This window comes from Scyliorhinus torazame, chromosome 8, assembly GCF_047496885.1.
Source record: "Scyliorhinus torazame isolate Kashiwa2021f chromosome 8, sScyTor2.1, whole genome shotgun sequence".
NCBI classification, from domain to species: domain Eukaryota; kingdom Metazoa; phylum Chordata; class Chondrichthyes; order Carcharhiniformes; family Scyliorhinidae; genus Scyliorhinus; species Scyliorhinus torazame.
This window is the reverse complement of record NC_092714.1, coordinates 31841411-31854453: the sequence shown is the minus strand read 5'-3', so window position 1 is coordinate 31854453 and position 13043 is coordinate 31841411. Positions and strand designations below refer to the sequence as shown.

The 13043-nt window shown below is 48.2% G+C and overlaps 1 protein-coding gene across 5 annotated transcripts in view; it reads left to right on the top strand.

Moving 5' to 3' along the window:
- The window catches only part of LOC140427720 (lebercilin-like protein), a 162973-nt gene that overhangs the window by 101219 nt on the left and 48711 nt on the right, over positions 1–13043 (top strand). For all 5 annotated transcript variants that reach the window (XM_072513261.1, XM_072513259.1, XM_072513260.1 and 2 more), the window contains one exon: positions 781–871. In XM_072513261.1, the coding sequence (XP_072369362.1) occupies positions 781–871 (91 nt within the window). The remainder of the gene's footprint in view (positions 1–780; positions 872–13043) is intronic.

Sequence of the window (13043 nt, the reverse complement as noted above, 5' to 3'; positions counted from 1 at the left end):
ATCACGGATGCTCCAAAGTGAGTTCATCCGCAGCTCCAGAGCCGTCAAGCGGTCTAACAGGAGCTGCAACTGGACACACTTCTTGCACGTGAAGGAGCCAGGGACAGTGGACGTGTCCCTGAGCTCCCACATCGCACACGAGGAGCATGACATGGGTCTGAGATCTCCTGCCATGTCTTAAACCTTCGGTTAACTTCAACAATTTCAATTCCCCGCCCCAAAAAATTTTTAAAAAATAAACAACAAAGAAAAAAATAAATAAATATACCAATGAAAAGAAAAAGAAAACAGAACCACTACTTACCAGTCACTTACCAGGGATAAAAAGCACTTCCTCCCCACCCAGCTTTGAATTCCCACCTAGATTCAAATTCCCAAACTCACTCTTGGTTCTGTCTCACTCTGGCTGTGTCTTCTCTGGCTCACTGGGAGAACTGCACCGTTGGCCTGGAGGGCAGATTAACAGCCTGTTCTTAGGTCCTGGCTTGTGTGGAGTTGCAGCTGTCCCTTCAGGTAAACCAAAACAGGAACGATTGGCTTGCTTTCAAAATCCCCGGCTTTCTTGCAAGCAAGCCCACCCTGTGCCACTTACTATCTCCCGCGAAACCTAATCTAAAGTCAGAAAATCAGAGACACAAACATCCCGCTATCCAGAGACTCTTTGAACTTTATTAAAACTCATTCTCTGCAAAACAATGCGTGAAGTTTTCAGTGAGATGACTTTTCATATGAGTAATTGTACTATGCACGCTCCTGACAATAATTCTTAATTTTTCTTAGGAAAAAGAAAGACAGCTAGGAGTTAAAAATATCTATGCTAATCGGAAGCTGCTGAACCATTCAAAGAACATGTCATCACCAAGACATAAAGGTAGATTGTTCGAAATTGTGTGAGTAGACCGAAGGCGGGGTTCTCTGTCCTGGGTGCGGCGCATCTGCCCGTAACGGGATCCTCCGTCCCGCCAGCCGGCCAATGGGGTTGCCTATTGTGGGCACCCCCACGCCATCGGAGATCTGCGGGATGAGTGCGCTGTCGGCGAGACAGAGGATCCCAACGACGGAGAATTACAGAAAACGACAGTGTTAGACCATCCGACGCATGCAGCCCAGAGGGTGGGCAGTTGGTGGCCTCAGTGGCCAGGTCACCCAGCCATGACAGCCGGTATGGTTACCGGCATGTAGTGCAGGGTGGGGGTTCAGGCGCCCTCCAGGCTGGGATGTAGGGTTACGGGTGTATAGGACAGGGCTGGTGCCAGGGGTACAGTGCTGCCTACTTGCCCTGGCCGTCCTGAGGAGGTTAGGGGCTAGGGCATAAATCTGTATATAAGTTGTCACATTAAACACCTGTTCACAATGTTACAACTTGCCTCGGTGCTTTGTCAGATGGTCTGGGGGTGGGCTGGTCTGGGCTGGCTAGAAAGGAAGGGGGTGGAAATGGGCGAATGTTGGGGAGGGGGGGGAATGGGTGGACATTGTGGATGGCCTAGGTTCCCCACCCTCCCCCCCGAACCACATCTTCAGGAGGTTGAAGCACCGCTCGATCACGCTCCTGGCTGCTGAATGGGCGTCGTTGTAGCGTGTCTCCGCTCCATCTGTGGCTTCCGGATAGGTGCCATCAGCCACGACTGCAGTGGGTAACCCCTGTCACCCAAGAACCAGCTCTCCAGTGGGGGGCGTCTCAAAACATGTCAAGAATCGTCGAGTGCGCCAGGATGAAGGCATCGTGCACATTGTCCGGGTATCGGGCGCAGACGTGCATGATGTGCAGCGGATGGTCACATATTAGCTGCATGTTCATCAAGTGGAACCCCTTTCAGTTTGTGTAGAGCGACCTGTCATCTGCAGGTGATCGTAGGAGGACATGCATCCCGTCGATCACCCCCTGGACCCAGGGCATCGCATCAGTGGTGGCGGACCCTGCTGCTCAGGCATCCTGGTGGGTTTGGTCCACATTGAAATGGATGTATTGAGCTGCCTGGGCATATAGGGCCTCCGTGGCGGCACGGATGGACCTGTGCATCGACGTCTGTGAGATCCCGGACTGGTCCCCACTAAGCACCTGGAAGGACCCCAACATGTAAAGGTTCCACTTGACGGCCACCGGGAGCGGGTGTCCTCCCCCATACCCCCACGGTGCCAGGTGTGCCATCATCTGGCAGATATTTAGCACTGTCTCTCTGCTCAGCCAGAGTCTTCGACGGCATGCCCGGTCCGGCAGGTGCTCGAATGACAGGCGCTGCCGGTACACAAGAGGCCTCATGCGACGGCTTCTTAGCACCTCCTCCTCCTCCTCCTCTGCCTGTTGGGCAGCTGGCTCTCCATCCTGGGCGGCTGCCTCTTGTTGCTCTGCGGCATGTTCCACTGCTGCAACTACCTCCTCCTCAGGCAGCGCCAGCTCGTACAGCCGCAGTACAGCCCCCAGGACTGCGGTGACTAGCAGGAAGGCCACCATTGCTGGTTGAATTCCAATATCCATTGCCTGCAGGGGGGCGAAAGACCATCGTATTAGCATGGTGCACCTCCCCGTGCCCAACCAGGTCCATCGGGTTACATGGTGTCCCCGGTTGGCATGCGGGCTCTGCCCCCAACATGTTCCCCCCCTCCCCACCCACAATTCCCGCACTCCTGGCCCCGCCTCTGGCCCTGGCACATGTCCCTGATGCTAGGGGTACTGTTCGCTGGCAATACCCTTGCCAGCAGTATGTTCCGTGGCCCTGCCCAGTTCCCCCGTAGGGGCTACTGTAGTTGTGGCCCTTGGATAGGCCACCTGATGCCCCGCCGGCAAGTGGTGGCCGTGTTGGGGGGGGGAGGGTGGTGGCGGTGGGGGTTGCTGGGGTTGATGGGGGCACAACCAGAGGGCCATTGTCACTCTGCAGAATCAGGGGCCAACGTGGGTGGTCAATGGGGTGCGCAGCAAGCTGGCCGCCTTGCAGGCCGTGGTAATGGACCGCAAGTGGCGATCTGTGATTGGACACTGCCACAGTCCCGTGGGGGGTCACCCCAGTCACTTGGCTTGTTCCCCCATCACCCCTCCTCCTCCCCAGCCCTGGCAGGGCCCCCCCCCCCCTCGTCAGCCCTGCCATTTCCCAGCCCGGCAGCCCACAGTCACTCCTCTCTGTGTCCTACCTCCTCTCTCTCTCCCTGATCATCCTTGCCCAGTGAAGCAGTAGAGGCTCCTTCATTAAATGTTTTTAAGGTAAAGATAGATAGTTTTTTGAAGAATAAAGGGATTAAGGGTTATGGTGTTCGGGCCAGAAAGTGGAGCTGAGGCCACAAAAGATCAGCCATGATCTCATTGAATGGTGGAGCAGGCTCGAGGGGTCAGATGGCCTACTCCTGCTCCTAGTTCTTATGTTCTTATGACGCCGGTTTCACGATTTTTAAAAGCACAAGTGAACCGTGCCGTTGGGAACTCGACCATCAAAGGTGGAGAATCATAGAGGTCCCAGAGAATACAGGGTCGCCCCGCTAATGACATGTAAAGATGTTTATTGTACGTGCGTTGCGGAACACATTGACACCGCTGTCGAGGTGACAGAGAAGTGCGATTTGGCATCGGAACCTATTCTCTGCCCAATCGCGTTTCACAATTTCGGCAACAGCCAATGGCGAATCCCGCCCCTGATATTTTGAAACTATGTCCCCAGTTCTAGTCTCTTCCACAAGAAGAAAAGGGGAAAAATCCTCTCAGCATCCACTGTGTCAAGTTCCTTCAGGACCTTACATGTTTAATAAGATCACCTCTATTCTTCTGAACTTCAATTGATACAGGCTGAACCTGTCCAATATTTCTTCATAGGATAACCCCTTCATCCCAGGAATCAGTTCAATGTACCGTCTCTGAACTGCTTATAATTTCTCAAGTAAGGAGACCAAAACTGTATGCACTACTACACATGTGGCCTCACCAATACCCTATACAAGTGGAGCAAAACTTCCCTACTTCCATATTCCATTTCCCGTGCAATAAATATCAACATTCCATTTGCCTTCTTAATCACTTGCTGGGCCTGGACACTTAGGTTCCTCTGTACCGCCAAGTTATTTTTAAAGCATTCTCCATTTAAATAGTATATTGCTTTTTATTTTTCCTGCCAAAGTGACAAGTTCACATTTTTCCATGTTATACTCCTTTACCAATTTTTGCTCACTCATTTAACCTACCCCGATCGCCTTGCAGACTCCTTACATTCTCCTCACACTTTACTTCACTATGTATGTTTGTGTCATCAGCAAAAGTAGAGACCATGGGCGGGATTCTCCGTCCCGCCACACCCGTTTTCTGGTGCAATGCGCCCCCTCCGGCAGCGGGATCCTCCTTCTCAGCAGGCGGCCAACTGGGTTTCCCATTGTGGGCACCCCCATGCAGTCGGGAAACCCGCGGGTGTGAGTACACTGCTGGCAAAGTGGAGGATCCCGCTTATGGACGCTGATGAACACTGCTTACGTTTGATCCCTTCATTCAAGCCATTTATACAGATTGCAGGGCAGCACGGTAGCACAGTGGGTTAGCCCTGCTGTCTCACGGCGCCGAGGTCCCAGGTTCGATCACGGCTCTGGGTCACTGTCCGTGTGGAGTTTGCACATTCTCCCCGTGTTTGCGTGGGTTTCGCCCCCACAATCCAAAGATGTGCAGGGTAGGTGGATTGGCCACGCTAAATTGCCCCTTAATTGGAAAAAATGAATTGGGTACTCCAAATTTATTTTTTAAAATAAAAAATTTACACAGATTGCAAATAGCTGAAACCCCAGCGATGAGTGATCCCTGTTACACTCTCTGGTAACAGCTTACCAACCAGAAAATGATCCATTTTTCCCATTCTGTTTGCTATTAGCCAAACAATCCTCTATCCATGCTAATATGTTTCCCCCTATGCAGTAACCTTTGATGTGGTACTTTATTAATTATCAAACTCCTTTTAAAATCTAAGTATACCACGTCTGCAGGTTCCACTATATCCACATCCCTTGTATTGCCTCAAAGTACTCAAATAAATTAGTCAGACATGATTTCAGGACGTGTAAATATTAAAAATCAAAATACACAACCCCAATCCACCAAAAACAAGCCTGCCTATGGATTGCAAGTTGCAAGAGAGGTAGTGGTGGTGGTGGCAAAGGGGGGGGGGGTGGGGAGTGGGGGGGCATTATTGTATTTAATTCAGGATCTCAAGTACATTTGGGAGACTGACCTAATTTTACCAGATTTTGGCTAGGTTTGCCCGAATCTGGGAAATGGGAACTAAGAACAGAAATAACTGGAAATACTCAACAGGTCAATCAGCACCTGGGAAGAGAGAAACAGAATTCACGTTGGAGGTTCGTGGAATTTCATCAGGACCATTACGCTAATCATGGCCTCTCTACTCCAGCTCGAATGGCATCCACCACCCCAGCCACACGACCCCCATCCTCAAGCTGTAATCAGCAACACTGAACTCTCCCAATTGTCGGGGACCATCCCTGTCAAACTGCTCGGCTGCAGGAAATGAAAAAGAAAATGTTAATGAGGTCCTTCCACTATTATCAGCAGGCGGTCTGGCGCCCTCAGATTTCAGGGTTTTAGACGCACCACCATGCTCCTCTGCACCCTTCCTGAAAAATGTATAACTTGGCCACAAAGCAAATGCTTCAGTGACGTGTTTGAGATGTCTCTTTCCTAATGAGACATTAAATCAAGACTTTGTTTGCTTGTTCTGGTGGTCCCTGTTAGAGATCCCTTGATAACTTAATTATAACAGATCGTCTTGTCAAGACTTTTTGATCATGTTGTTTATTTTAACATTGCACAATGAAAATGATTATGTGACCAGTCAAAATAAGAATTTCCTCTTTAAACAGGCCCCAGTGACGTTGAACTTGCAGGCTTCAGCCACTAGGTGTCATTTTAGCTCCATGGTATCTTGATTGCTATAATCCTCTGACACAATGAGTGATGCCCTATTTGAAGAAGAGTCTAGCGATCTTCTTGCTGTGTTCAAACTGGCTGCCTACCTAGCAAGCCATTGCACTTCCAAATAGTTCATTGCATGTGAACTGTTTTGGGATGTTCCTGAAAACAATGTGCTGTATTGAATGCAGAGGTGAGCCTATTGTCTAACCCACTGCTCTATCTCAACACCCCACTGCATTACTGTCATGTGAGGGAGATATTAGGAAATTAGGTCTAGAAATTAGACCACAATGTAGCAGGCAATTTAGGGGTTAAACAGACTGAGGGGAAAAAAACCTGCTAGCACAGAGTCAGAGGGATATGCCCACACCTGGCATGAGTTACATTGTCCCATTCAGACTTAAACTCAGACCTAGTGGGAATACACAGGATGGCCTGATTCAGCGAGGGTGAGTCACTCAAGATCCATTGTCCTTCAGGACATTCCTGTCTGACCAGTTATTAGCCCATTACACAGTCTGATGGCCTCTTTGTCCGTCAAAGGGAGGTTAGTTGCATAGTAATAGCATGGCTCTGCTTTGTGTGAGGGCTGGGTGAAGCTTAGAGAGAGAGAGAGAAAATTCTGTTTTGAACAGGTACAGTGAGAAGGCTTTGGAAATCAACCAAGAAGGTCATGAAAGTTGCCACCAAGGCAGTCTTTGGAAAAAACGTTCAGAACCAATGTCCCTAACAGAAGAAAAATTGCTTCGCAAATGCAAGTATTGCCTTTGTCTGTCTGTGAAAGTGACATGAGGGTTGTGTGTTCTCGTAGTGTTGTTTAATGGGAACTAGTGAGTTAAGGTTACTAAACTGCATGTAATCTGTTATTGTTCGGGTTAAGTTTAAAAGTTTATGTATTGTTTTCTTTTCAGAATGTTTGCTTATAAAATAACCAAGCCCTATTTCTTATGTTGTCATCTCTGGAACAAATCGATCTTTCCGCATCATCTTAAAACTTAAGTTATGGCTCTGGTTCAGCCTGGGCCGCACGATAGCACAGTGGTTAGCACTGTCTGTGCGGAGTCTGCATGTTCTCCCTGTGTCTGCGTGGGTTTCCTCCGGATGCTCCGGTTTCCTCCCACAGTCCAAAGATGTGCAGGTTAGGTGGATTGGCCATGCTAAATTGCCCTTAGTGTCCAAAAAAGGTTAGATGCGGTTACGTGGATAGGGTGGAGGTGTGGGGTGCTCTTTCCAAGGGCCAGTGCAGACGCGATGGGCCGAATGGCCTCCTTCTGCATTGTAAATTCTATGATTCTTAGTCACTGTTGAGAGCTGACCAAGCATCCCTTGCTATGAACAAATTCAAAAAAATATATATAAGGAGCAAAATGAAACTTACTCCTGTTAACACTCAGTGAAACAGAGAAGGACAGAAAAGACAATAAAAACAATGGGACAAGCTGTTTTAATGTCAAACCAGACTTAGTGATATATAAAGTGATGAAGAATCTCTTAAGAGCTGCTGCATTATTTAACTGCAATGCTGCAAACTTTGCAGAAGGGGGTGCCATTGCACCACTAAAGCACATAGGCAGATAGACTAGAGAAAAAATGTTTTAATTTAATTCTAAGAATATAAATTGTCCCATCCTACGAGTTCCTCCATTTTAGGTGTCCATGACCATACAGCAATGTAATTGATTATTGAATATTCTGAAATGAATACCATAACACCCAGTATACATTTGCACAATTGTAAAGTGTATCCAGAGTGTAATTTGTTAAAAAAAAGACACCTATCTCCATTCTCCTCAAATCATCAAGTCAAGTTGCTCCACCTAAATAACTAATTGAACTTATTTCCTCCTGATCGAAATAATGGAGAATCAGTGTTCTTCACCTGAGTGGAACCCTGTTACTCTGCGAGATGCTCTGCTCTAGTGGCCCAGCTAAGAATTTAAACTGATTGCAACAGGCAGATTAAAGTTACTGGTACCACTCACATGTGCAGCCACCTACAGGAAACCCAAGCATGTATAACTCATAAGATCTCCATGCTTGGCATTAGAATTAACTGGATACATGTACTTGTGGGAAGCACACGAACTGGAAAGAGGCATTTAGTGCGATGCAAAAATGGACACCGAGCAAGAATGGAGAGGTATGGGGTATTTTAAATGTAAGGAGAGTCGAATGAGATGATTCGGAGGAAAATACCAGAAGCAGCATAGTGATCACTCAAGGCTTTAACAATGATGATGGTGTGAAGAAAGATTCAGACTCAGATGGGTGAATGCTGTGAGTGGAAAGACAGAACTGGCAGAGATTGGATGTCATTATGGATGGGTTTGTAAATATGGATGAAGTTTTTGAAATCAGTTTGCCAAGAGAAAGGATGCTGGCAGAGGTTGGAGGATGAGGGTAGTGTGATCAGCAGGATTTGGGTATGGTGCCAAGGCTGATGTTCTGGGTGAGTTAGAGTTTAGGAGGTGAGTTATAGCCAGATCATTGTTTCAAAGTTGAGCCTGGAGGTAATAACAATGCGGATGAGTGTTTCAGAGGTAATGGGAGTGAGATAGCGATGGAGGTGCATGGTGTTTTACATGTAGAACCATGAAGTAATGCACACTGTGAAAAAAAGACATTTTGTTGAAGCTTTTCATCTTGCACTCATCAGGACAATCGCACTCATCAAGACAATGCCAGGGGGAACTTTATACTGTATGAGAAGAGGGTGCTGATTGGTTGGCAAGTGGACACTGATTGTAGAGGCATTGCCATGGAGAATGTACCACTTGATGGTGACTGATGGTCAACATCGTTTGAAATTTAAATCAGGCAGCTTGACTATGATTGCCCTGTGGAATGAACCACTGAATGGCTATCACTCAATTTGTTGAGCTGAAACAGGCACAATGTGTGTACATGTTCATCCTGTTTGCAAAGGACAAGGCCTTAGAACATGCAAATGCACCACACTACTGACTGACAATTGGCTCCAGCCTTGTCAATACCTGTTTGGAGGACGTTCTGACTCCTGCATACCTGATTGCCAGACAAACAGCACAGCAACACCCTGGATCTGAGGGTGATGACTGAGAGGTGAAATTGCTGTGACTTTGGTATACACATGGATTTCGAATCCTCACGTTTACAGATAATGACCTGGAAATTGTGGGAATCGCACATCCTGCAGTGAAAGCCGTGAATTGGATTTTAAAAATGGAATAAAAATCATTTCCGACGACAGAATCAGGAAATGCGGTTGGGGGTAGAATCGGTTTTGAAGCCAAAATCATGACGCCACCAGTTTCATGCCAAATTGCAATTCTCCGAGTGCCTCGACAGCAGCGTCAATGCATTCCAGAATGAACATACAGTAAACGCCTTTGGTGTATCATTAGCGGGCCTGACCCGGTATTCTCCGGGGCCTCCACGATACTCCGCCTCCACTGGGGCGATTTACCAATGGCGAGGTTCACTTATGCTTTTAAAAGTCGTGAAACAGGCACTATGGCTGCTGGGGGAGAGAGAGGGGGTACAGAAGTGTCCAACATCGCCATAGTTTGCTGACAGCCATGCCGCTGGCTGGGGGGCTTCTGCCAGGGCCGGGAGGAGCAGCGAGAGGTGGCCAGGACATGGGCTGTAGGGTCGGGGTGGAGGGGCATGAAGCACTATTGCCACGACCTGCAAAGTAGCCATGCAGCTGCGCACACCAGTGACTACCCACTGTGAACTTGGGCCACAGGTCATGTGTGTCCCCACAGGGCACCCCCCGAGGTGCCCTCTATCCCCAGCCGACCCATCAGCCGAATGGACGTGCTCCAGCACAACAAGTGCCATCATGTTGGCTGGGGTCAGTGTGTGTGGGGATGGTAATGTGTATGTGTGGCTGCAGCTAGTCAACCTCGCAAGTGTTAATTACGGACCCGGTGAATCCCACGCCGTTTCTCATTGGAATCGATTGTGTTCCACTGTCACTGAATCGGTCCAGGTGTGGCACTGGGTTTGCTGCCGTGGAAGTCCACGAATCCTTGCATTAACACTTTGTCTCAGGAACGGAGAATCCCGCGGCGTATTTTTGCAGAACAAATTACTGGAAATTTGTTTTGAAGACAGCGCTATGATGCCAGCAAGGCAATAATAATAATCTTTATTATTGCCAACAATAGGCTTACATTAACACTGCATTGCAGTTACTGAAAATTCCCAAGTCGCCACATTCCGGCACCTGTTTGGTTACACTGAGGGAGAATTCAGAATGTCCAAATTACCTAACAAGCACGTCTTTTGGGATTTGTGGGAGGAAACCGGAGCACACGGAAGAAACGCAGTCACAGGGAGAACGTGCAGACTCCGCACAGACAGTGACCCAAGCCGGGAATCGAACCTTGGACCCTGGCGCTGTGAAGCAACAGTGCTAACCACTGTGTTACCGTGCCGCCCAGCTTGCAACATCCTGAACATTAGGCCCGAACGTCTTATTGTCTACTGCTCCTTAATTCAATGATGGTGTCTACTCAGGATCATGAGTTACGCCATGGGTCATCATGTGACTGAACAGGCCAATTCTTGACCCGCAGATCCTTGGCACATGGGGCAGGACATCCCACGAGGTAACTTCATTGCATGCCTATGTAAACTAATGTAAGCCTACTTGTGACAATAATACAGATTATTATTATATTGGTATCCTGAATGTAGGATTTGTTTCCTTTCCTTTTCTGCAACTGCTTTGCCTCATCATCAGGGTATTTTGGCTGGAAGTATGATGCAGCTTGATCGACAAGTTTACACCACTTTAAGTGATTGGTAGCACGATTCTCCGTCATTAACATTATTGGTGCCACACTTCAAGGGTAGCTTCAGAATATATTTGTAGCATTTTCTTTGTCCTTCCCTGGAACATCAGCCATTTGAAAGTTGAGAAAATAGGAGCTGGTTGGTGGGACACTGCCAGCAATCCTGAAACAGTATCCAGTACATTGTGGCTGATTTTGCAGGAGTTTTAATTGAATGCTTGTGAAGGACATTAGCGTTTGTTCCAATGGTCGATCTCCTTAACCAATGAGATTTAAGGATAGGGTAAGAAACAAAGTTTATAAAATTAATGGATTTGGATGCAGAAAGAGAATGAATTTAGGGATGCAGAGAGAAAAAGAGACAGAAAGGAAACATTAAAAAAATTAAAATACTTAAAACTTAAGAAACCCATCTCTGGACAGATATCCTGCTCTAAGAAGTGATGTGGAGATGCCGGCGTTGGACTGGGGTGAGCACAGTACGAAGTCTTACAACACCAGGTTAAAGTCCAACAGGTTTGTTTCGATGTCACTAGCTTTCGGAGCGCTGCTCCTTCCTCAGGTGAATGAAGAGGTCTGTTCCAGAAACACATATATAGACAAATTCAAAGATGCCAAACAATGCTAGGAATGCGAGCATTAGCAGGTGATTAAATCTTTACAGATCCAGAGATGGGGTAACCCCAGGTTAAAGAGGTGTGAATTGTACCAAGCCAGGACAGTTGGTAGGATTTCGCAGGCCAGATGGTGGGGGATGAATGTAATGCGACATGAATCCCAGGTCCCGGTTGAGGCCGCACTCATGTGTGCGGAACTTGGCTATAAGTTTCTGCTCGGCGATTCTGCGTTGTCGCGGGTCCTGAAGGCCGCCTTGGAGAACGCTTACCCGGAGATCAGAGGCTGAATGCCCTTGACTGCTGAAGTGTTCCCCGACTGGAAGGGAACATTCCTGCCTGGTGATTGTTGCGCGATGTCCGTTCATTCGTTGTCGCAGCGTCTGCATGGTCTCGCCAATGTACCACGCTTCGGGACATCCCTTCCTGCAGCGTATTAGGTAGACAACGTTGGCCGAGTCGCACGAGTATGTACCGCGTACTTGGTGGGTGGTGTTCTCACGTGTAATAATGGTATCCATGTCGATGATCTGGCACGTCTTGCAGAGATTGCCATGACAGGGTTGTGTGGTGTCGTGGTCACTGTTCTGAAGACTGGGTAGTTTGCTGCAAACAATGGTTCGTTTGAGGTTGCGCGGTTGTTTGAAGGCAAGTAGTGGGGGTGTGGGGATGACCTTGGCAAGATGTTCATCGTCATCAATGACGTGTTGAAGACTGTGAAGAAGATGACGTAGTTTCTCTGCTCCGGGGAAGTACTGGACGACGAAGGGTATTCTGTCGGTTGTGTCCCATGTTTGTCTTCTGAGGAGGTCGGTGCGGTTTTTCGCTGTGGCGCATTGGAACTGTCGATCGATGAGTCAAGTGCCATATCCCGTTCGTACGAGGGCATCTTTCAACGTCTGTAGATGTCTGTTACGCTCCTCCTCGTCTGAGCAGATCCTGTGTATATGGAGCACTTGTCCATAGGGGATGGCTTCTTTAATGTGTTTAGGGTGGAAGCTGGAGAAGTGGAGCATCGTGAGGTTATCCGTGGGTTTGCGGTAAAGCGAAGTGCTGAGGTGACCGTCCTTGATGGAGACGAGTATGTCCAAGAATGCAACTGATTTTGGAGAGTAGTCCATGGTGAGTCTGATGGTTGGATGGAACTTATTAATGTCATCGTGTAGTCGTTTCAGTGATTCTTCGCCGTGGGTCCAAAGGAAAAAAATGTCATCGATGTATCTGGTGTATAACGTCGGTTGAAGGTCCTGTGCGGTGAGTAGGTCCTGTTCAAACTTGTGCATGAAGATGTTGGCGTATTGGGGTGCGAATTTGGTCCCCATGGCTGTTCCGTGCGTCTGGATGAAGAACTTGTTGTCGAAGGTGAAGACGTGATCCAGAATGAAGCGGATGAGTTGCAGAATTGCGTCTGGAGATTGGCAGTTGTCGGTGTTGAGTACTGAGGCTGTTGCAGCAATGCCGTCGTCATGGGGGATGCTGGTGTAGGTTGCCGAGACGTCCATTATGACGAGGAATGTTCCTGGTTCAACTGGTCCATGGGTGCTGAGTTTCTGTAGGCTGGGTGTACCTTGTACGATGGGTTTCAAGATGCCCTCGATGTAGCCAGAGAGGTTCTCACACAGGGTCCCATTGCCTGAAACGATAGGGCGGCCTATCCTAGCCTGGTTGGCATCTTTGAATTTGTCTATATATGTGTTTCTGGAACAGACCTCTTCATTCACCTGAGGAAGGAGCAGCGCTCCGAAAGCTAGTGAC